At 41.8% G+C, this 25,262-nt stretch overlaps 1 protein-coding gene across 3 annotated transcripts; it reads left to right on the top strand.

Annotated features, from left to right (window-relative positions):
- The first annotated feature begins 13,439 nt into the window (after positions 1-13,439).
- Positions 13,440-23,047, top strand: DPY30 (dpy-30 histone methyltransferase complex regulatory subunit). 3 transcript variants are annotated; one of them, XM_063441171.1, is made up of 5 exons: positions 13,440-13,588; positions 14,774-14,842; positions 14,925-14,972; positions 20,278-20,420; positions 22,767-23,047. In XM_063441171.1, the coding sequence occupies exons 2-5, from the start codon at positions 14,807-14,809 to the stop codon at positions 22,837-22,839; spliced, it is 300 nt and encodes a 99-aa protein (XP_063297241.1). In that variant the 5' UTR covers positions 13,440-13,588; positions 14,774-14,806; the 3' UTR covers positions 22,840-23,047. The 3 variants fall into 3 exon arrangements, with proteins under 3 accessions (XP_063297241.1, XP_063297243.1, XP_063297242.1); XM_063441172.1 differs by having other exon boundaries at positions 13,583-13,660; XM_063441173.1 differs by lacking the exon at positions 14,925-14,972.
- Positions 23,048-25,262: the final 2,215 nt, after the last annotated feature.

Genomic DNA, 25,262 nt, shown 5'->3' with positions numbered 1-25,262 from the left:
CTGGCATGAGAAAAAAGCCCTGTATTTGTTCTGCACAGCGCAAGCAAATTTAATAACATGCTTGCACTGTGTTTGCTTGAAATTTGTCTCTGGTGTCTCCATAGTTGGAATACCAGGAGACAAAAATGCTAGGAAAGCATATTGTGCAGTGTGTGTGTGTGTGTGTGTGTGTGTGTAAGGGGTGTAGTGTGTGTGAGTGATGGGTGCTGTTTGCGTGAGGGTGCTATGTGGGTAAGGGTGCTGTGTGTGTGATGGGTGCAGTATGTGTGTGCTGTGTGTGAGTGGGTGCTGTATTTGTGTGAGGGTGCTATGTGTGTGAGTGGGTGCTGTGTTTGCGTGAGTGTGCTATGTGTGTGAGTGGGTGCTGTGTTTGCATCAGGGTGCTATGTGCGTGTGAGGAAGCTGTGTGTGAGGGTGCCTGTGGGGGTGCCTGTGGGGCTAGAGTTCACTCCCGCGAGACCCGGAGCATTGCCATGGCAACGCTCCGAATCTCGCGAGAGGAACCCGGCGGAGCTGTAAGTAGGAGCTCCGCCGGGTCCTCTCCTGGCTGTCTCCCTCCCTCTCTCCCCACCGGCGGTCGCAGGATACTCTATGTGGGCCGGTGAGGGAGATCTTTGATCTCCCCACCGGCCCGCCGTGGACTACTGCAGGGCTGGCGCTCGGGTAGCGCTGGCCCTGCAAAGACTGGCAGGGGAGATCCTGTGATCTCCCTACCGGCCTCGGCCCATGGCCACCGCGGCCCACCGGGCATTTGCCCGGTGTGCCCGATGGCCAGTCCGGGCCTGCCTATGAATCTTATAGGATGACCTTTTGTTAGAAGCAGATAAAACTGAATTATTATTATTAGTTTATTATTTATATAGCGCCATCAGGTTCCGTAGCGCTGTACAATGGGTGGACTAGCAGACATGTAATTGTGACCAGAAAACTGGACGTACAGTTGACTTGGAGGAAGACGGACACGGGAGTAGTAACACTTGAGGGAGGAAAGACCAGAAGTTGTGTTTTGGATAGGTTGAGTTTAAGGCAGTGAGCAGCCATCCAGTTGGAAATCGAAGAGAGGCAGTCAGAGACACGAGTCAAGATGGGCGGAGAGAGATAAAGAGAGGACAGGTAGATTTGCGTGTCATCCGCATAGAAATGATAACGGAAGCCAAAGGAGCTGATTAGTTTACCAAGGGAGGCAGTGTATATAGAGAACAGTAGGGGACCAAGGACAGAACCTTGGGGGACGCCGACAGAGAGTGGTTGGGGGGAAGAGGCAGAGTCAGAGAAAGAAACACTGAAAGAGTGCTGGGAGAGGTAGGAGGAGCTCCTGGAGAGAGCAGTATCCCGTAGACCAAAAGTATGGAGAATGCGAAGAAGCTGTTGATGATCAACAGTGTCAAAGGCAGCAGAAAGATCAAGGAGAATTAGGATAGAGTCATGGCCGCGAAATTTAGCAGCAATTAAATCGTTGGATACTTTGGCCACAGCCATTTCGACAGGATGACCAGCGCGGAATCCAGACTGAAGGGGTCAAGCAGAGAATTTGATTCGAGAAAGTCAGTCAGTCTGGTGTACACAACTCTCTCGAGGATCTTGGAGGCAAATGGCAGTAGTGAGATAGGGCGGTAATTGGATGAGGAGTTGGGGTCAAGGCTGGGCTTTTTCAGAATTGGGTATACAGTTGCATGTTTGAAGGGTGAGGGAAATGTGCCAGAGGAAAGGGAGAGACTGAAAATGTTAGTGAGAGGAAGAGCAAGAGAGGGAGACAAAGTGCAGATGAGATAAGAAGGAATAGGATCGAGAGAACAGGTGGTGCGCCCCAGGTCGGTTAGGCTATGCCCGAAGTTATGTCGGCAAGCACACCAGTCATAGGGGTAGACAGGGCCGCTGGGCCTCTGGAGTCATGAGCCCATTTGCAGCTACAATCCCTGCAACCACTGTAGTTGCACCACTGTACCTCATATTAGTAAAATGTTAGTAATTAATATAGTTATTTACATTTTTTACATTTTTCTCTACCCCATCTCCCCTGTTTTTCTGCAATAGGCTCCCCTGCTTCTTCTCTGCCCCAGCCCCCCTGCTCTGCCTCTGTCCTAAGCTTGCCATGCTTCTCCAGGCTCCCCATGCTTCTTCAGTGCAGATACACACCTTGATACACATGCAGTTAGAAACATAGAAACGTAGAATGTGACGGCAGATAAGAACCATTCGGCCCATCTAGTCTGCCCAATTTTCGAAAACTTTAATTAGTCCTGGCCTTATCTTAAGATTTTTTTGCCCGTAGAACTATCATGATAGGGAATAATTAATATTAGGCTCTCTTTTTTTGTTTTTAAAGAAACCAACAACTACACACAAATGATGAAAAAGTTAGAATGACTTTCCTATGAACAGGGCCGGACTGGGAAGAAAATTTGGCCCGGGCATTTTTTTATTACAGCGGCCCACTAAAAAGGGGGCGGGGCAAGATAGGGTATGTTTTGTCATCACCAATGACAAGCACGCCCCATCACAAAGTGAGCATGTTGGTTCATTGCTCTTTCAGGGTAGACCATGCGCAGAGCTCTGCTGAAGAGCTCTGGCATGAGAAAAAGGCCCTGTATTTGTTCTGCACAGCGCAAGCAAATTTAATAACATGCTTGCACTGTGTTTGCTTGAAATTTGTCTCTGGTGTCTCCATAGTTGGAATACCAGGAGACAAAAATGCTAGGAAAGCATATTGTGCAGTGTGTGTGTGTGTGTGTGTGTGTGTGTAAGGGGTGTAGTGTGTGTGAGTGATGGGTGCTGTTTGCGTGAGGGTGCTATGTGGGTAAGGGTGCTGTGTGTGTGATGGGTGCAGTATGTGTGTGCTGTGTGTGAGTGGGTGCTGTATTTGTGTGAGGGTGCTATGTGTGTGAGTGGGTGCTGTGTTTGCGTGAGTGTGCTATGTGTGTGAGTGGGTGCTGTGTTTGCATCAGGGTGCTATGTGCGTGTGAGGAAGCTGTGTGTGAGGGTGCCTGTGGGGGTGCCTGTGGGGCTAGAGTTCACTCCAGCGAGACCCGGAGCATTGCCATGGCAACGCTCCGAATCTCGCGAGAGGAACCCGGCGGAGCTGTAAGTAGGAGCTCCGCCGGGTCCTCTCCTGGCTGTCTCCCTCCCTCTCTCCCCACCGGCGGTCGCAGGATACTCTATGTGGGCCGGTGAGGGAGATCTTTGATCAACCCACCGGCCCGCCGTGGACTACTGCAGGGCTGGCGCTCGGGTAGCGCTGGCCCTGCAAAGACTGGCAGGGGAGATCCTGTGATCTCCCTACCGGCCTCGGCCCATGGCCACCGCGGCCCACCAGGCATTTGCCCGGTGTGCCCGATGGCCAGTCCGGGCCTGCCTATGAATCTTAAAGGATGACCTTTTGTTAGAAGCAGATAAAACTGAATTATTATTATTAGTTTATTATTTATATAGCGCCATCAGGTTCCGTAGCGCTGTACAATGGGTGGACTAGCAGACATGTAATTGTGACCAGACAACTGGACGTACAGGAACTCAATGAGCTTACATTCTAGAGGGAGTCGAGTATAGTGACACAAAGGGTAAAAGTAGGGGTACGAAGTAGGTTGTTAGAAAAGTATTCACTGAGGGCTTAGTAGGTCATTTCTGACAGTTGCAGGAAAGGGATCATAGGGGGTGGGGGATAAAAACCTGCTAATAGTTTAATTTATATGCTTTCTTGAAGAAGTGAGTTTTCAATGATTTTTTTGAATGAGTGGAGACTGGATGAAAGTCTTACAGAGAAGGGAAGGGAGTTCCACAGAAGAGGTGCAGCCCTGGAGAAAGCTTGGAGGCGAGCATCAGAGGTGGGAGTACGGACAGAGGATATACGTAGGTCTTTGGCAGAGCGTAGGGGCCTCGACGGGACATACTTGTATATTAGGGAGGATAAGTAGGTTGGTGCAGCATTATGTAGGGACTTGTAAGCAAGCACCAGAATTTTAAATTGAGCCCTATAATCTAACTGGAAGCCATTGTAGGGACTGACAGACCGGGGAGGCGTGGGAGGTGCGAGCGGACAGGAAAATGAGCCTCGCATTCATTATAGATTGCAGCGGTGCAATCTGGGAACACGTAAAACCACTGAGAAGGGTATTGCAGTAGTCAAGGCGAGAGAGAACAAGAGCATGGACCAGCACCTTAGCCGCATCCGGGGTTAAATAGGGGTGGATGCTGTGGCGGAACCAACCTTGCCACTGGCCACTGGAGGAGCCTGGTTGCCCACCTCTTGCCGCTGGACTATGGCCCTGCATTAAAAAACCTTTTATTTTCCCTATGTGAGCAGTGTTACCCCAGATAGCTAAGCCATGGAGCCCATTCGTATACCGAAAGACTATGGGAAAGACTTTGGCTCCATGGCAATTCAACTGTATGTATGTGATCTGAGCGCCATTCGGTAATAATGTGCGCTCAGATCTAAGCTATCTGGGGATGTGTTGAATATATGTTTTATGTGGTAATTGTAACACTGTGTAATTTTATGTCTTTTTACTAACATGTGGCTAATGGAGTTTTGCCTCTGTACTTGGAGATAATTGGATTACTTCCCAATTATCTCCAGGACAGAGAGGAGGGATTGCAATGCATTGTGGAATCTGTTTAAATGTGTAAGCTTGTGATTGCATTTGTGTCCCAGTTTCCCATCTGGTCCCCTAGGGGAGTGTCCACCAGGTGGGAGACCTGCATAAAAGCCGGGCAGGTAGCCCCAGTAAATCAGTTCTGCTTGACCCTCAAACGAAGTGTCATCTCGTTCTTGGGGGGAATTGGATTGTATGCTGTTACAGTGTGACTGCCAGGAGTGTAAACTGTTCGTATGGTTTTTCCTGTTCGGCTGTTTAACAGCATTTGTGTGTTTCCAGTTCATGAGTTGGAGGATTCATATGGTTCCAGTTCGGGAGTTGGAGAATTCGTGTGTTTGCAGTTCGGGAGATTGGTGATTGCAGTAGCTGCCTGTGCATCTGAAAGGGGAATATCGCCTAAACATTTTTTAACCTCTTGTGTGCAAAACGGTCCGTTACAGATCTAGATGTATTTGAGATGGAAGCGACAGGATTTGGTGATTGATTGGACATGAGGGTGAAGGAGAGGTTGGAGTAAAATAGAACACCCAGGCAGCGAGCCTGCGAGGTAGAGGTGATGATAGCACGGTTGACTTGGAGGAAGACGGACACGGGAGTAGTAACACTTGAGGGAGGAAAGACCAGAAGTTGTGTTTTGGATAGGTTGAGTTTAAGGCAGTGAGCAGCCATCCAGTTGGAAATCGAAGAGAGGCAGTCAGAGACACGAGTCAAGATGGGCGGAGAGAGATAAAGAGAGGACAGGTAGATTTGCGTGTCATCCGCATAGAAATGATAACGGAAGCCAAAGGAGCTGATTAGTTTACCAAGGGAGGCAGTGTATATAGAGAACAGTAGGGGACCAAGGACAGAACCTTGGGGGACGCCGACAGAGAGTGGTTGGGGGGAAGAGGCAGAGTCAGAGAAAGAAACACTGAAAGAGTGCTGGGAGAGGTAGGAGGAGCTCCTGGAGAGAGCAGTATCCCGTAGACCAAAAGTATGGAGAATGCGAAGAAGCTGTTGATGATCAACAGTGTCAAAGGCAGCAGAAAGATCAAGGAGAATTAGGATAGAGTCATGGCCGCGAAATTTAGCAGCAATTAAATCGTTGGATACTTTGGCCACAGCCATTTCGACAGGATGACCAGCGCGGAATCCAGACTGAAGGGGTCAAGCAGAGAATTTGATTCGAGAAAGTCAGTCAGTCTGGTGTACACAACTCTCTCGAGGATCTTGGAGGCAAATGGCAGTAGTGAGATAGGGCGGTAATTGGATGAGGAGTTGGGGTCAAGGCTGGGCTTTTTCAGAATTGGGTATACAGTTGCATGTTTGAAGGGTGAGGGAAATGTGCCAGAGGAAAGGGAGAGACTGAAAATGTTAGTGAGAGGAAGAGCAAGAGAGGGAGACAAAGTGCAGATGAGATAAGAAGGAATAGGATCGAGGGAACAGGTGGTGGGGTGGGAGGACCGGAGAAGAGCAGAAACCTCTTCTGCTGTAGCAGGTGCGAATGAGTGTAGAATGGTGGAGGGAGTGGGGTTGGGTTATGTATTGGTAGGGTAAGGAGAGAAATTAGCGATCTCCTCTCTGATTGTAGAGATCTTCTCAGTGAAGTGAGATGCAAAGTTTGTGGTGGACAAGGTGGTAGAAGGAGGGGGAGTAAAAGGGCGAAGAAGAGCAGCAAAAGTGTGAAATAGGTGTTTGGGTTGATGGGACAGTGTACTTATGAGGGTGTTAAAGTAATTTACTTTTGCAGCGGAAAGAGGCAGGCTGTAGGAGCGCAGCATAAATTTATAGTGGAGGAAGTCAGATGCAAAGTGAGACTTTCTCCTGCAGCGTTCAGCAGTTCTAGAATATTTTTGGAGGTAACGGGTCAGCTTGGTGTGCCAGGATTGTAATTAGGGGTGCTTGCTGCATTTAATTGTAGGAGGTGCCATGATGTCGAGTTGAGATGAGAGAGTTGAGTTGTAGAGTGAGGATGCAGAGTTAGGGAAAGTTAGATTTCAGATGGGTAAAAGAAGAGTTTGGAGTTTCGTTGAGAAATGCTGGGAATCAGGGCAGTTGAGGTTTCTGCGAAATTGGAGAGTTGAGGGTGGTGAAATTTGGGTATGGGGTATGCTGATGTCAAATGTTAGCAGATGGTGGTCAGACAAAGGAAATGGAACAGTGGAGAGATTAGAGATGGTACAGAGATTGGTGAAGATGAGGTCATGAGTGTTTTCTGCTGTATGAGTTGCTGAAGTAGACAACTGCAAGAGGCCAAAGGAGGAGGTTACAGAGAGCAGATGGAAGGCATCAGGGAAGTTGAGGTTGTTGATTGGGATGTTAAAGTCCCCAAGTATGAGGGAGTGCTAGAGTAGAGAAAGTGGGGTAGCCAGGAAGAAAAGTGTTCAATGAATAGCATAGGATGACCAGGGGGAGGGCAATAGATGATGGCAATTCTTAAAGGTGGACAGTGTGAACTTCAAAGGAATTAAAGGAAAGGGCAAGGGCAGGGAGGATAGGTTGAAAAGTACATTGAGGGGAGAGAAGAGTGCCTACACCACCTCCTTTACAGTCGAGTCTGGGAGTGTAGTCCACCGAAACATAAAAAAGCGGGAGTAGTGTTATCAGTGGGGGACAGCCAGGTCTCAGTGAGTGCCTGTATTGTGAGTGAGTTAGAAATGACAAGGTCGTGTATAGCTGTTGATTTATTATTATTACAGATTGAATGGGCGTTCCAGAGTGCACACTGAATGTTGGTAAAGGAGGATAAAATGCAGGGTACGTGGAAGAGGTTTGTGTGGTTTCTGGTTGTCTTAGTGTGAGCAGACAAGGTGAAGGGCCTCGGGTTGGATGAGACATCACCAGCTGCTAGAAGTAGAAGTAGGAGGAGAGATAATGACAGGAGGTGTGAATGGATTTTATTTGAGCAGGGTCTAAGATGAGATTGAGTTAGCAGGAGAGAGAGAATATAGATGAGTGCAGGGCTTGAGATGAGAGAAGGGGGGAAGTGAAGCAGAGAGGGATTAATGTTAATGTAATTGTGTTGTTGAGGGAAGTGGGTGTAAGGAGATATTTTGATGCTGAGGGAGATGAGAAAAAAGGAGAAGAGGAGAAGATAGGGCATTGCTCCTATGAGTAGGCACTTTGAGGAAAGCAGAATGAGCAGAAGTAAGGAGAATGAGGACTGAGTGTTAGGGGTTAAAGGAATGGAGTGTGCTGATTACTGGCAATGTTTGCAGCTGTCATGTCTAATCATCTAAAGTTGTGTGTGAGATTCTATATATAAACCATGACCATGATAATCCATGACTGCACTCCTGACAAAAAAGTAGATGAATGAAATGAACTATGTTAACCAGTTAACGCCGTTACGGCGTTCCATGCCGTCCCGCATTTAGTGGGCTTTAAAGCCGTTGCGGCGGCATGGAACGCCGTAACGGCTTTGAGCCCTGGAGCACCCAGGATACTCACCTACCCGGCGCTCTGCTTCGGGAGGACTGCCTGACAGCCCAGGCAGCCCCCCCACGGCAAATCAGGCCCCCGGGGGCCATGTGATCGCTCTCAAAGAGCGATCACATGGCACCCTATAGCTGGCTGTGGATATGCCAGCAGGGGGACTGTCTAAAATATTAGACAGTCCCCCTGCTGGTAGGTAGTGTAAAAAAAAAATATTAGACAGGTTAAAAAATAAAATACTGTAAATATATTTATATATATATAATATATGTATATATATATATTATATATATAATATATATACATATTATATATATTTAATGTCATACATAGTGTATTTTAATACTAATATAAGTATATATATTAGTATTAAAATACACTTAGAATGACGTTACATATATATAATATGTATATATATTATATATATAATAGATCTACATATATATATATATTATATATATATATACGTATAATTACAATAATAAATAAATAAAATATTGAAACAAAATTTTATATAAATTATATATACATATGTAATTTCATTCTAACTGTATTTTGTTATTAATATATATATATTAGTAACAAAATACACTTAGAATGACATTCTATATATATCTATCTATATATAAAATGCAAATAACCGCAAATATATATATAGATAAATACATATAATTACATAAAAGATTACATTAGTATACACGTAGAATTTAAATACCTATAAATGCATATATATTACAATTCTACGTGTATATTTAAGTAATCTTTTAACATAATTAGGTGATTTGTTTAATTAACATTTGATTGACATACCTGACAACACAGGGAGAAAGTGCAGAGAATTTAATTCGCAAGCACTATATTTGACCCTGTAACTCTCCAAGACACCATAAAACTTGTACATGGGGGGGTACTGTTTTACTCGGGAGACTTCGCTGAACTCAAATTTTAGTGTTTCAAACTGGTAAATTGTATTACAACGATGATATTTTAAGTAAAAGTGACGTTTTTTGCATTTTTTACAAACGAACTGCACTTTTATGGACTATATTATTGTTGTAATATGTTTTACTGTTTTAAAACACTAATATTTGTGTTTAGTGAAGTCTACCGAGAATAACAGTACCCCCCCATGTACAGGTTTCATGGTGTTTTGGAAAGTTAGAGAGTCACATATAAGGCTTGCATTTCATTTTTTTTTACATTGAAATTTGCCAGATTGGTTATGTTGCCTTTGAGAGCGTATGGTAGCCCAGGAATGAGAATTACCCCCATGATGGCATAGCATTTGCAAAAGTAGACAACCCAAGGTATTGCAAGTGGGGTATGTCCAGTCTTTCTTAGTAGCCACTTAGTCACAAACACTGGCCAAATATTTGTTTTTTGCTTTTTTAACACAAAAACAAATATGAACGCTAACTTTGGCCAGTGTTTGTGACTAAGTGGCTACTAAAAAAGACTAAACATACCCCACTTTCAATACCTTTGGTTGTCTACTTTTTCAAATGGTATGCCATTATGGGGGTAATTCTTATTCCTGGGCTACCATACCGTCTCAAAGGTAACATTACCAATCTGGCAAATTTCTATTTGAAAATGGAACGTTCTATATTTGACCCTGTAACTTTCCAAAACACCATAAAACCTGTTAATGGGGGGTACTGTTGTACCCGTGAGACATCGCTGATTACAAATATGTGCATTTTTGTGCAGTAAAAGCTAACAGTATTATGACATTCACAGCTAAAATGTCAGACGGAAATACAAATTTTAAAAAATATCTTATTTTCTCACATATTTTTTAAATTTTATTCATAATGAATTATGTTCCATATATGAATAGTTAATGATAAATTAAAGCCCTGTTTCTCCTGAACAAAATGATATATAATAAGTGTGGGTGCATATAATATGAAAGAGGGGAACTAAGGGTGAACAGACATATAGCGCAAATTCCAGTTTTTGTTTACGTTTTGTTTTGAACAGAACGTGCACTATTGACTCCGTCCTGAAGGGGTTAAGAGACTTTATTCACACATTTGTAATTGTGTACTTGGATGACATATTAATATATTCTACAGATTTACACACTCATCACAGACATGTTACAACAGTTCTGAAGACCCTTCTTGCTAATGGTCTTTATTGTAAACTGGAAAAAATGTCTATTTGACCAATCCGAAGTCCAGTTTTTGGGGTATTTGATTTCCGCTAAAGGTTTTCGCATGGATCCCCAGAAGCTTTCTGCTGTCATAGAATGGCCTCTACCACAAGGTTTGAAAGCCATTCAGCGTTTTCTTGGTTTCTCTAACTATTATAGACGTTTTATTAAAGGGTTTCCTCTATTGTAGCGCCTATCACCCGTATGACAAAAAAGAATGGCAATACTCGTGTCTGGTCTCCCGAGGCACTTCAGGCTTTTGAATTTCTTCAGACTACGTTCGCCTCTGCACCTATTTTACAGCATCCTGTCCCCTCATTGCCCTATATTCTTGAAGTGGATGCTTCCGATATCGGGGTAGGTGCTGTCTTATCCCAAAGAGAGTCGCCTGATAAGCCATTGCATCCTTGTGGCTTCTTTTCCAAACAAATGTCCAAAGCAGAAAAGAATTATGATGTGGGTAATCGCGAACTCCTTGCTATTATTTTAGCACTTAAAGAATGGAGACATTTGTCAGAAGGAACTAAGGATCCTATCCTCATATTTACGGATCACAAGAACCTATCGTACCTTAGTGAGGCTAAAAGATTGTCTTCTAGGCAGGCTAGGTGGTCACTGTTTTTGTCTCATTTCAATTACATTATCACCTATAGGCCAGGTGATCGCAACACTAAAGCAGATGCTCTATCCAGACAGTTAGAAACTGCTGACAAACAGGAGATTGATGTTACTCACGTCATTCCCCTAGACAGGATAATAGCTAATACTATTTTGGCGATTTCCACGTCCCTCTTGCAGGTCATACAAGCGAAACAAAGCATGGCCCCTAGCGAGAGGCCTACTGATAAACTATTCGTTGATGTTCCCGAGAGACGGGAGATTCTGTCGTTGTATCATGACACTAAGACTGCTGGACATCCTGGTATTTCCAAAACGGTGTCAGCTGTTTCTCGGTATTTCTGGTGGGATTCCTTACGCAAGGATGTCACCGACTATATAGGTGCTTGTACTACTTGTGCCTGTATGAAATCTTCTCGTAGAGTTCCCTGTGGGCTGTTGCATCCGTTACCCGTTCCCGAGAGACCTTGGTCTAACCTGTCCATGGATTTTATTGTGGAATTACCCCCTTCGAATGGTAACACAGTTATCCTAATGATAGAAGATCGGTTTTCCAAGATGGCCCACTTTGTGTCTCTTCGCAAGCTGCCCACGTCTAGGGAACTGGCACTTATCTTCGCTAGAGAGGTGTTTCGGTTGCATGGCATTCCCGTATCTATTGTGTCCGATAGGGGTAGCCAATTTATTTCTAGGTTCTGGAAAGCCTTTTGTTCGGAAATGGGTATAACTCTCTCATTTTCTTCCGCATACCACCCCCAGTCTAATGGAGCTGCTGAACGTGCCAATCAATCTCTGGAGCAGTACCTTCGTTGTTTCGTATGCCACCATCAGAACAATTGGTCTGACCTTCTTCCTTGGGCTGAGTTTGCTCAGAATAACGCTACTCATGATTCTTCCGGCAAAAGTCCTTTTTACGTTGTCTATGGCCAGCATCCCGTTGTTCTTCCGGCTGCTTTCTCCTCACAGGGCATGCCAGTTCTGGATGAGCATTTGGCTGGTTTGCGTAATACTTGGGAGCAGGTTCAGCGTTCTTTGGTGGATTCTGCTGCTCGCCAGAAAGTGCAGGCTGACAAGCATCGCAGGGCGGCTCCTTCTTATGTCGTGGGGGACAGGGTTTTGCTTTCCACGCAAAATATTCGCCTCCTGGGTGCCTTCTATGAAATTGGCTCCCCGCTTTATTGGTCCTTATCGTGTTTTGCATAAGGTTAATCCTGTTTCGTATGCCTTGGGTCTTCCTAAGAATCTGCATATTCCCAATGTCTTTCACACTTCGTTGTTGAAGCCTTACGTACGCAACAGCTATATCCGGCATACCCTCCTCCCCCTCCTGTCTCTGTGGAGGGTCATGAGGAGTTTGAAGTTTCTGCCATTCTTGACTCTCGTTTCCTTAGAGGTCGACTTCAATACCTGGTGCATTGGAAGGGCTATGGGCTATGGGGGAGCACAGTTGGATTTCCGCTGATGCTGTTCACGCTCCTCGCCTTGTGCGTTCCTTCCATTCTCGTTTTCACGCGGCTCATCCGACGACTGGAACAGGAGGATGGGCAGTGACCGCGAGAAGCGGTCACGTGTCCCGCCTGACTCTAAGAGCGCGCCACGGGTCTCGGGCACGCTCTTAAAGGGACAGTGGGAGCCTAAATTGTAAAAGGCCTCCCATTGGTCCCTGTCATGCCACACTCCCCATACACTTACCTTTTGGGGGCGTGGATATGACAGGGGCCAATCAAAATAGGTATTTAGTTATTTATACTCACCTTTTTCCCTTAGTTCCTTGCCCTATCGTGGTTTCTGTTTCAGTTCCCTTTAGCGCTTCTTGTGTTCAGTTGTGTTCCTTCTTACTTGACCTTGGCTTTGTTTTCTGACTACGTTATCTCTATCCTTATCTGTTCTGTTTGCTGTTTTCTGTGTACCAGACCCCGGCTAGTCCTAGTTTACGCTGTCTCTTTGTGCCCTTGACCTCGGATTGTTCCTGACTCTGTACTTCTCCTATATACGTCGAGTCCGGCCACTCTAAGGTCCGGTAGACGTATCTCCCCTCTGTGTTGTCTTCTGTTTAGCTGAATCCTGCATGTTGGGGTATATTTTCGTTACACAGGGACAGCGCGATCGGGTGCTCCTGGTCTGACTCGAATACCCAGGCAGACCGAAGGAGCGTTAACCCCGCAATCGCGGCGATCTGGGATTAACTTCCATCATTGGTCAGGTAGGGGTTAAATTATGTTTCATATATAAATATTTAAAAGCCCTATTTGAAATTAAAACCACATTTTCCTGAACAAAATGATATATAGGAAGTGTGGATAAAATGGTTTCATATATAAATATTTTATGTGAATTGAAAGCCCTGTTTCTCGTGAACAGAATTATATCTAAGTGTACGTACACTTAATATGAAAGAGATCAATTATGGTTGAACGTATTATATTGCTAAAATTCTCTACATAGAGACCTGGTCTGTATACTACTAAGAATTGCCAATCTACAATGCAGCAAATAAAGGCTCCCAGAGAGACCTGCTTGAAATGTAGCTAAAAGTTCCAGAACTAGAACGCTAACGCTCTATCACTAAGTAATGCCACCGTTTCCAAGCAACTAGACTCACATGGCCAGGTCACCTAGTGGATTCGCGTTCGCGTGCTCGCGAGGATATGACGTCAGCGCAGTGGGCGAGCTGCTTTCTGTCTCCTCGGTGTGTTTGTGTTTCATTCTGGTGGTGTTCGGTCTCGCTTTACGGCTCAGGCGCCGGTTTTTCATAGAAGGCAGCAGTGTGCGAGCTGGAGGGGCGGTGTTGTTGTGGCAGCAGGTAACTATGCAGTAACGACTCGCAGTCAGTAGCTCAAGCAGCCATTTCACTATTTAACCTGGCCTAGCGCTGGTAAGCTTTCTCTTATCACGAATCTAAACTATTTGGAGAAATGCCATGCATAGAAATGGGCTCACAGTTTTGCGACATTTGAAATGAAAGAAGCCTGTCTCTTTAACACTTTAAGATGTATTTTTAAGAAAAACGTACCTAGGATATTTATTTGCGGATGTGACCGTTTTCAGGGAGATGATAAATGGTTACTAAGTCCAGTCATTTGGACTAAGCCACAAACAGGCAGAGATCAATAGAATCTAGAAAGTAGATATCATGTATATAGGCTTAAACCATGTGCGCATTGTCAGTATAGAAAGTTTAGCAGGATTTCTAAATTAATTCATGCAGGTTACTTCACAGTTGCTATTGTTAACTCCATAGCGGGTTGCACTGATATTGCATTCAGTGAAAGCACTTGCAGTAGTGATGCTACTGTCTATTTCCTTTCCAAAGCTTTGTAATCTAGCAAATAACGTATATTCTGAGTGGGTCACACACAGTTATATGGGAGAACTCTGTTTTGATTAAATATGTCTGGAACATCCTTTTTTCCGGAGAGGTCACTAGCATTATAGATAGAGTATCCATGCAGAAAGGAAAAAAAACATCCAAAGTGAACTTTTTTACATTTTCACATTTGCAATATGATGAGTAAGGGTTCAGATGAGGGCAATCCCAGATATTGGTTAAACTGCTTAAAAAGTTTGTCTCCAAACCAAATAATTTGCCTTGCTGTATATTCACACCACAAATACTAGTGAGTGTTGGTTATGCTGTCTAGTGGGCTCATTTAAAGAGGCAATTTCTATTTTTTTGCTGCCTTCTTGTTTTAGATCCAGTGATTCCCCCTCTTGTTACACATAGCACACCTTTGGAAAACACAATATTTGTTTTTGCTTACAGACATATTTTATACATAATTTTATTATCAATATCAATAAAAAAAATTCAGTTGCCAAAAACATTTTATCCAATAATAATGTGTTTGTAACTTTTGTTTTTCACTCGTCACTTTATTTCTAAAAATAAACGTGCCTGCGTTTGTTTACATGAAATATTTGTAGTTATCACACTTAATTGCAGATTAAAGGCAGTGAAAGCTGATAACTCTATAATTTGTCGTTTTAGGTGTATCTTTTCTTTCTGTGAAAATCTTTGACTATGGAGGCAGAGCAGAGTATGGAGGGGCAGACACAGGTACTGGAGAAGAAAGATACCAGAGCGCTAACCTCGGCATAGTTTTGTATAGAGCCTTGCTGACTAGTGTTTTATTTTACAGGTTTCGGAAAATCCTCATTCTGAATATGGTCTCACAGAAAATGTTGAGGTACCAAACAATGAGCTGTCTTGAAGCACTGATTCTCGCAGAATCTGAGTGATGTGCAATGCTCAAATTTTCCTCGATTTAAGCAATCAATTTAGAACAATCTGGTTATAGCCTTCTGGCATGACACTATCAAATTCTGCATGATAGCATTTAGTTGTGTGTGCCAATCTGTAACATAGAATATAGATCATGTTATGTGTTTATATTCATTCTAACCCTGCTCTGTTTCCATCTAGGATAACTAAAGCATGTCACTTTAACATTTTTGGTTTTCACTAGTTCAGCCATGTTTTCAGAGATGTTGTAGTTTTATTTAAATTGTTTTGGTTTGGATATTTTTCTTTCTTTATTAATTTATCTTTAGTTTTGTGTTTTTGTGTTACTGTCCATTCAGGGTTATTGATAAAATTGTAAATTGCTGGGAATTTTAAAGTGAATTTCATATTTTATGCCAACATAACGTAAAGGAACACTCAGGACCTCTAAAGCTTTCTGAAATGCGTTGTGTGTGAAGAGTGTGTCTTCTTTCTTTCTTTCATTTTACAATGCTTTAGACTTCAATAGAAATTGACTCTTTTATAAATTAATCTGGTTACACCCACCTGGCGTTCAAGCATGGGTCCTGTTTCTTCCTGGTTGTTTAGCTTAGTTCAGCTAAACTCAAGAGGAAGCAATTGCCTTGCAAAGACCTCGTTGAGCTTCATTGGGAAGTCTGTGATTGGACAGCAACAAAAAGCCTGGGCGGGGTTTGAAGGGAAAGGGTTGGCCAAGGCTTCAGGTAAGAGATCTGTAGCTTTTGTTAGAGTTTTTTCATATATACCCCAATGAAAAAAATGCATTTGTTTTCATTGGAGGTATGTCTATTAAACCATGTATATGTGTGTATGTATATATATATATGTGTGTGTGTGTATATATATATATATATATATATATATATATATATATATATATATATATATATTATATACATATACACTTTTTTTGGGGTAGTGCAGTGTCCCTTTAAGTTAAAAACATATTTTTTTTTTTTATATAATGCAAATTATTCAACTTACCATGGTGCTATACATACAAACATTAGGAAGGCGTACCCAAATCACACGGATTGTATTTCATTGCAGAAATCAGATGTCACCATGTACTTGAAAATACTGCTGAGCTAAAGGGACACTTCGCTTTCTTTTTTTTATTTTGGGTATTACTAAAAACCACTTGTAAAAGCTGCAGTACTCTTGTATGCTGCATTTGCATGCCATCTCCTTCTTCCAAAGCTCTGTGGCTGTTCAATCACAAACTTTGCAATGGAGGTGCTTTGGGCAATGATATGCATCTTGAGTTTGGCTACACTGAGCTAAACAAACCAGGAAGTAAAGGGTTCTGTTGTCTGCTTGAAAGTCAGAGGGATTAACAAGAATTAAGGGACACTATAGTCATCAAAACTATTTAACTTTAATATAGTTGTTTTTGTGTATTGGCCATGCCTCTGAAGTCTCACTGCTCAATTCACTTCCATTCAGGAGTTAAATCATATTTGTTTATTTTTATGCAGCCCTTGCCACACCTCCCCTGACTGTGACTGACACAGCCTGCATGGAAGCAAAATTTTATTTTCAATCAGATGTAACTTAAACATTTTATCTTGTATTCTGTAAATTGTACTTTAATTACATACAGGAATGTCCTAATGTGTTTTACACCCCACCTCCTATAGAATGTAAGCTCGTTTGAGCAGGGTCCTCTTCAACCTATTGTTCCTGTAAGTTTATTTGTAATTGTCCTATTTATAGTTAAATCCCCCTCTCATAATATTGTAAAGCGCTACGGAATCTGTTGGCGCTATATAAATGGCAATAATAAATAAATAAAATAAAACAGGAGAAACCTAAAGGGTCTAGCGAGCTATTAACAGAGCAGGAGATAAGAAATAAAGTGATGTAACTCCTAAATGGCAGATTATTAAGCAGTGAGACTGTAGGGGCATGATCTACACACAAAAATGGTTTAATTAAGCTAAAGTTGTTTTGGTGACTACTATAGTGTCCCTTTTATTTATAAAAGGGCCAAGCAATATTGAAATCACTTTTTGTAAAATGAAAACGAGGACACACTCTTCATACATAAAGCATTTTGTGTGTGTGTTTACATTCATTACTTTAATCACTCCAGTGGGCACTTCATTTGCGTTTTTTGGGGTGAAGGAATGAGACACTTTACTTCAGAGACCTAGCTTTGTCAGAAGAGGCCCAGTGGTATAACCCCTTATGTTCCCACACAACATGATCAGTGGTATTGGTGTTTTCAGTTGGATTATATTGTTCTGCAGCTGTCCACCCACGTGTTCCTCTTTCCACTAGCTAGTAAATAAAATTGGCAGTGGGTAAAAATTGTTTTTAATTTTTTTTTTAATTATATAGATGCATCATGCCAGATGCAAATTCTTTCCTTGCGTGTTTATTGCCATATTTACAATTTGAACTTCTTCCCTTGGACTGGACAGGGAACTCCTTAAGACAGGGGTGGCCAAAAGGTAGATCCCCAGATGTTTTAAAACTACATCTTCCATGATGTTTTGTCATTCTAAATGCATGCAAAGCATCATGGGAGTTGTAGTTCTAAAACATCTGGGGATTTACCTTTTGGGCATGCCTGCTTTAAGCCTTTAAAAGGTGATGTCCCACCTCCCCCATGTGGTGTATAAAATATGGATCACCTACAAAAGCCTGAGTCTTTGACTATCCATCATAGGGACATTGGTGCCTTCTGTCCAATGATTGCTGATATTCCTGAGGGCTGGAATTGGTTTCTTATGCCTGAGATATTGAACATACACAAGGGGTGTTGTGTTTTCCCTCTGTAAATTTGTAGTGCACAGGAGTTACTTGAAATTACACATCTCGGCAAGCAGTTTAAAATCCAAGAAAGTTTGACCCTGGAAGTCTGTCACATAACTGCATGGTGCCTGAGAGGTTGATGCCATAGATGTGTGGCTAGAACTTGGGAAAATAAACTTTGGTGTACTAAAGGCTTTTTATCTTTATTACCTTCACACACTGTCTTTTATGAGGACAAGGTAATTTTTAAGTTTACATATTCTCACAATCCCACTTCAGATTTGGGAGAAGATTCTATTGCTTGTATGGAACTCTGTAAACCGTAATTTAAAGGAACACTATAGTGTCAGGAATACAAACATATATTCCTGACACTGTAGTGTTTAAATATTTAGATGGCTGGACTCCCTCCGATCGCATGATAGAAATAGTTTTAAACACATTTTTCTGTCACCGCAGCTCGCCCTTCCTCCATTTCTGAGATTATCAATCTTGATGATCTCAGCCAATCGCATGCTTCCCTATAGAATTGGGAGGCTATTACAAATGTGCAATAAAATTTGCTTATACTTTGTTAAACCGTCAGCAGGGGAATGCACATGGACAACCCTGTGGGGGAACCAAACTGACATGCCTACTTGGGGGGTTATTATATTCAAGGTACAATACTACCCCTTTCTGCCACACACCCTTGTTCTGATCTTTCCTGTCCAACCCTGATTGTACGGATTAATGACCTTGCATAATATAATTATGTGCAATTGAAGGGGCTTATCCAACCAGTCACACTTTCCTGTATAGGTTGGCTAAAGTATACTTTGTAAGTGCTTTTACAATAATGCTCTGTATATTTGTTTTGTGGCATGCTGGCCTTTTTATGACTCACAGGTAAGTAGGAATGTTACACGAGTAAGCTTTTATTTTCAACATTCTCTTTTAGTCTTTCTTGAGCTAATTTTGAAAACGATAACACTCAAAAATGTAAAATTCTGGTTAAAATGCCTTATATGCCATTATACGGGACCCTGCCTAAATAGTAGGATAAGTCATGAACAAACCCTCAACGTATTAGTTGCTGTTCATAGCAATGTGACTGCTTTTTCTGTTACTACTTTGTTTTGGTTAGACTTCTGACCAGTCCCTATTAACAGTTCTTACGTGTGAATGAAGAATTGCATGTGCTACACCACTTTGTAAAAGTGGTTGTATTGAGGTGTTTTAGTAATTACAGACCATGATCATCATGTTTGTAGTGGGAAATAATTGCTGAATGAACAGCACTATTCAATTCAGAGATTTGTTTCTTTGCAAGTAAAACACTTTTTGGTTAGAGAGCAAAAAACAAGACGCAAAAGAGTGCTGAGAACAGACAACAGCTCAATTAGCCTGTCCTTCGGTGGGTCCCCACTCCGTTATCAAGCTGCTTTCAGCTCATCTTGTGCCGTTACAGAGAGAACCTGGCCATTTGCAACTCTGACTTATTCCACCCAAAGGGCAGAACATCCAAAATAAAGGCCGGCTCTCTCTGCATGAGAGATACAGCAACCCCAGACCGAAGGGCAGGCTAATTGAGCTGTTGTCCGTTCTCACCTCTCTCGCTGCTTGTTTTTGTCCACTTTTTGGTTAGAGTAACCATCACTGGCATGGTTGTCAAACACCCCCCCACACTGTACCAGGGGAAGGTATTTTCCAGAGGACGGGGTGAGGTGGCACAGATAGGGTGACTGTGCAAATAGGCACATATTTAACATTAGCCAGTTCAGAACAAGTTATACCACTGGCAGCAACCTCAAACAAACTGAAATACTGCACATACAGATTCCAAGCAAGTTGACAGCTTCAAAATACTGAAGTGATCATGGTGCTTGGCGGAACACTTTATTATAAACTATATTTGGATATGAAAAGAGCAAATTGGGTTACGCAATTTGTTTGCCACCTTATTGGATTAGAGTGCATTATTAAAGTGCACTTGCCACTTTTTTTTTCTTTTTATCTTTCATTATGCTAAGTGCACTTATGTGCAAGATGACTAAATGGCCTTCAGTTTCTCAGACCGATGTGAGCATTTATTTTATGCAAGCTGTCACCACTGACCAAAAAGACTAGTTGGTGGGTTGGCAATTGATAGTTCCACTTTTGCTTTTAATCAGTGCTTGCTTTTCCTTGTGTATCTGTTCAAAATGGGAGATAATTTTTGAGAAGTTTCAACTTGGTTTGGAATTATTCAATGTAGAGTTTAGTAAGTTTACATTATCATTGGTCATCTAGTTTTATAGAGTAAATGGTAAGTAAATTGAGGGCGGGGGTGATAGAGGACTGCTTAATTGATTCTGCTTTACATGTTGACTTGTTTCATTGGGGTGTTTTGTTTTATACATTTTTGGGTTAACCATTTTCTTAAGTCTGGAAAGTCTAAACATTAACAGCTTTTATTTTGCTAAAGCTCTTTATTTTTTCCCCTCTCTCAGAGAATAGTAGAAAATGAGAAGGCCAACACAGAAAAAGTATCCAAACAGAAGGTTGATCTGCAGGCTTTACCTACTCGGGCATATCTTGACCAAACAGTGGTTCCAATACTGTTACAAGGGCTTTCTGTGCTGGCAAAGGAAAGGTTAGCATTTGTCTCATACCTGGTAATTTGGTCCTGTTGGTGCGGGGGTTGACTACGTACAATGGGTGGTAGCTTCAGGGCACTACTGACACCATAACAACTACAGCGAACAGTAGTGCTTATAGTTATCCGTAAAAGGAAAGCTGTCAATCATTTATTTTTATTGTTGAAAGTAAATATTACATCCAGTGTAGTATCTTTCTGTATTTTCAATGTGTGTGCATGTGTATGTATAAATATTCAAGACATGTTTGGTTTACTCTTGCTTAACCCCTTAAGGACTGAGCCAAATGTACAAGTTGTGATCAAAACAAAATGTAAACAAAACCTGGAATTTGAGCTATATGTCTGTTCAGGCGTAATTCACCTCTTTAATATTATGTGCACCCACACTTATTGAATATAATAATATATCATTTTATTCAGGGGAAACAGGGCTTTCATTTACCATCAAATACTTGGGTATGAAAAATAATTTAATATGAATAAAATATAAAAAATGGAAGAAAATAACTTTGTAAAAATGTTTTTAGTTCTACGTTACATTTTAACTGTAAATGTCATAATACTGTTTTTACTGCAATAAAATACACATTTGTATTCAGCGATGTCTCACGTGTAAAACAGCACCCCCTATGTACAGGTTTTATGGGGTTTTGAGAAGTTACAGGGTCAAATATAGCATGTTATATTTTTCATTTTTTTCATATTCGCCAGATTGGTTATGCTGCCTTTGAGACCGTATGGTAGCCCAGGAATGAGAATTACACCCATGATGGCATACCATTTGCAATAGTAGACAACCCAATGTATTGCAAATGGGGTATGTCCAGTCTTTTTTAGTAGCCACTTGGTCACAAACACTGTCCAAAGCTAGTGTTCATATTTGTTTGTGTGAAAAATGCAAAAAAACTAATTTGAACAGCAATTTTGGCCATTGTTTGGCAACTTCCCCTCACCCCTCCATGTCAACCCACCCAATGTTAACCCATGCCGCTTCTCTAGGACGAATAGAGCTGTAATAAGCAAATTGTGTAGAGCTTAGCAGTACTCTTTTCCTTCTATGCTCTATATAATCTTCAGAACTCCTTAAGGTCTCCAGTAGGACAGTAGATCATTACTGCAGGTGTTCTTTCCTTAAATAAGCTGAGACTACTTAAAGGACCACTATAGTGCCAGGAAAACATACTCGTTTTCCTGGCACTATAGTGCCCTGAGGGGGCCCCCACCCTCAGGGACTCCCTCCCGCCGGGCTCTGGGGAGAGTAAAGGGTTAAAACGTACCTTTTATTCCAGCGCCGTGCAGGGAGCTCTTCTCCTCCTCCTCTCCGCCTACGATCCTCCCTTTCGGCTGAATGCGCATGCGCGGCAAGAGCTGCGAGCGCATTCAGCCGGTCTCATAGGAAAGCATTTACATTTACAATGCTTTCCTATGGACGCTTGCGTGCTCTCACTGTGATTTTCACAGTGAGAATCACGCAAGCGCCTCTAGCGGCTGTCAGTGAGACAGCCACTAGAGGATTTGGAGGCTGGATTAACCCTATTATAAACATAGCAGTTTCTCTGAAACTGCTATGTTTATAAAAAACAAGGGTTAATCCTAGAGGGACCTGGCACCCAGACCACTTCATTAACCTGAAGTGGTCTGGGTGCCTGGAGTGGTCCTTTAATTTTGATGACAGATCTGCTTTAAAAAAACTGCATTATTTAACCAATTTTATGTGTTTAGAGGAACACTATTTCGTTAGGAATGCAAACATCTATTACCAACGCAATAGTGTTTTCCTACCTATTTATATGTGTGTGTGATAAACCCTGTTTATCCTAAACAAAATGATATATAATAAGTGTGAGTGCACTTAATATGGAAGAGGTAAATTATGATAGACAGACAGATATATAGCTCAAATTCTAGGGTTTGTTTTGATCAGAACTTGTACTATTTCCTCCGTCCTTAAAGGATTACGCTATAACGGCAAATAAGGGAGTAACTATATCCTTTATCATAAATATACATTAATTACTTTAGTAACTGTTGCATTTTTTATTACTTTCTATACATATTCTTACAGTCTACCACATGTGTAGATTTAGTTTAAATATAGGTTTCTAAGATGTATACACTTTAAATATGTTTTTGTGAACAATTGTATAATCTTTATTGCAGTTATACTAGGTGAGGGTGGGATACTTCCAGACTGGAATATGTCATGAAAATTATACTTTACATAAATTACTTAAAGTGGTCCACTTAGATCACAAAGTATGTCTAATGTTTCTCATATTAGATTCATGCACAATCTGAGTTTTTGATTATTATATTAGCATTATTTTTATTTTTTTGCAGGCCTCCTAACCCCATAGAATACCTGGCAGCTTATCTGTTAAAAAACAAGACACAGTTTGAGGACCGAAATTAAAACACGATTCACAGATCTGGATTCCTGCAGTTTACAGCCATGGCCAATAGATTATACCAACAATTCCATATATTGTTTTGAACTTGTGCAAAATTTTAAGGTTTTCGTTGTTGCATATTAGCTTAATTTCAGTTTTGCAGTGCGCTTTCGGAAATATCTTTGTATGAAGTGACCTTAAAATAAATAAAACTGTTTAGATACACTGCAATTTTGAAATGTTCAGTATTTCAATTAAAGGCTGTAAATTATTCACTCTGATTAACTTGAATCCCTATGGTTGAAACCATAGGGATTTTAAAAATATACCGTGTGTATCCTTTTCATGTTAAAAACAATCAAAACTAAGTTATTGACATGTTTGCAGCAAATTCCCTTCGGTGACATACTCTCAACTTAGGAATCCTTATTTTCCTGACATAGGGTGACACTACATAGGGCACAATAGGGATGTACTCTTCCTTAGGACAAGCATCTGAAATTAAAATTGAAAGTTCCTCCCCCAACAGGTATAAGACACCAACCTTGCAATGGGCCCTCAGTTCTCTTTCTTGTTCCATAAGGAACAGACCGCATCTGGAATGTTTTTGCTGAGGCACATGGGTTGCTGCCAGGGGGATCCGGCTTTATAGCCTCCTGGGTAGAGAGCTAAGTGGCCTGTCTGCATCCTGCGATCTATGTTACCGACAAAGTGATTTGCTGCCGCTAGAGGAGGTCTCTAGCAGCAGCAAATCACTGCCCGAGCGAGACACATGTGCACAGAGGTGGAACGCACGCCCGGGAGGTGATGCGTTCCATCCGAGTTCTGATCGCGCTACTGCGCTTGCGCGGTCGGAATTCCAGGAAATTGACGCTTAATTTGAAAAAGTTACTATTTAAGCTGTGCAGATTTTACTGACCGCATTGATGCTAGCCAGGAAGGATCTCCTGTGTCAACAACCCCCCCCCCCAGGTTCTTTAAAATCTCTTAATTTTATTTGGCTTAATTTTAAACTACCTTGTATTGTCTTTGTGTTGCAGATATGTCTAGTCATGTCTCCAGATATTATTGATAAAGACAAATTGACTGCTCCAATGCCTAAAAAAGCTAATTATAAATCGAAACATCCACACCACTACCAAATGGTACAAAAAGAAAGATCTGCAATGCGTGTTTGTTCGGGCGGCTGGCTGCGCGTATTGTTACCAGCGGCAAGGGAGCTGTGATGTCCCTGCTCTGCTTCCTCACGCGCCACTTAGTGAGGCCGGGGCCAGAACATGACGTCATTTCCCGGCCCCGGTCTCATTAAATGGCGCACTGGGGAGCAGAGCAGGGACATCACAGCTCCCTTGTCACCAAGCATGCTGCTGGCCGCCTGTCCACCTTGAAGGTAAGGGGCTTGCATATCCCAAGTGCAAAGGCAAAATTCTCAGGTGCTATGACACCTGGGATTTGTCGAGCTCTGATGTATTCTGGTATGTTTTTTTTCATGAAAACAAAAAAATTAAACAATCAAAAAAGAAAAGCAAGCCCTAGAACTTGAGTTATATGTTTGTTCAACCTTAAGTTGTCTCTTTAACATTAACTGCACCAACACCTATATATATCATGTTATTCAGGACAAATAGGGCTTTCATTACAGATCAAACATTTATATATGAAACATAATTTAATATGGATAATATCTAAATAATTGACATATTATGAAATGTTTTAATTTTCCGAGTTCTGCATGGCATTTTTTCACTGTAAAGTCAAAATACTGTAATAAAACACATTTATATTTTTGAGATGTCCTACAGGTTCAATGATGCACCCCATGTGCAGGTGTTTTTAAGGGTTACAGGGTCAAATCTTGTGATGTCTCACAAGTAGAACAGTTTACCCCAAATTTAATGTTCATATTGTTTTGGACTTTGCAAACAAACATTGCACTTATACTTCGTCATTTTTGGGCAGGAAAAATACCATATCATACATTAAAACAGGCAACTGAAGTTTACTTAGGGGTAGCCTGTGGTCAATCAACAAAAAAAAAAAACATTTTATTGAACGAGAATTCCTTTTTCCTTAATATCGTGGCAGTACAATAGGGATGTACTCTGTGCCATCCGTTATTGCCACACGTACTTTCACATTACAGAGCATAAGGGCACTCCCCAGCCATAGGAAAAGAGCCCCCCAGCACATCACCAAACACCCGCAGGAGAACAGGCAAGAGAGGGCTGTAAAAGATATTAAAATTATAAAACTGGATAGTCCCCGCAACATGTTGAAACTACTGCATTGTCTGTTCATTATATTGCCAAACATGTATTGTTGTAAACATCATGCTTTATCCACAAAAATAAAGAATTAAAATAAAAAAACCAACAATAGGGATGTACTCTTCCCTAGGACAAGCATCTGAAATTAAAATTAACATGAAAGTTCCTCCCCAACAGGT

This window comes from Pelobates fuscus, chromosome 2 (genome assembly GCF_036172605.1).
Source record: "Pelobates fuscus isolate aPelFus1 chromosome 2, aPelFus1.pri, whole genome shotgun sequence".
Classification (NCBI taxonomy): Eukaryota; Metazoa; Chordata; class Amphibia; order Anura; family Pelobatidae; genus Pelobates; species Pelobates fuscus.
Note: the sequence above shows the minus strand (reverse complement) of the source record. Positions and strands in the feature narration are given on the sequence as shown.

Coding starts and splice junctions, on each gene's coding strand:
- DPY30 (XM_063441171.1), top strand. CDS start 14,807: ATGGAGGCAGAGCAGAGTATGGAGGGGCAGACACAG. Junction 14,973..20,277: donor GTCTCACAGAAAATGTTGAG/GTACCAAACAAT, acceptor CCCCTCTCTCAG/AGAATAGTAGAAAATGAGAA. Junction 20,421..22,766: donor TCTGTGCTGGCAAAGGAAAG/GTTAGCATTTGT, acceptor ATTTTTTTGCAG/GCCTCCTAACCCCATAGAAT.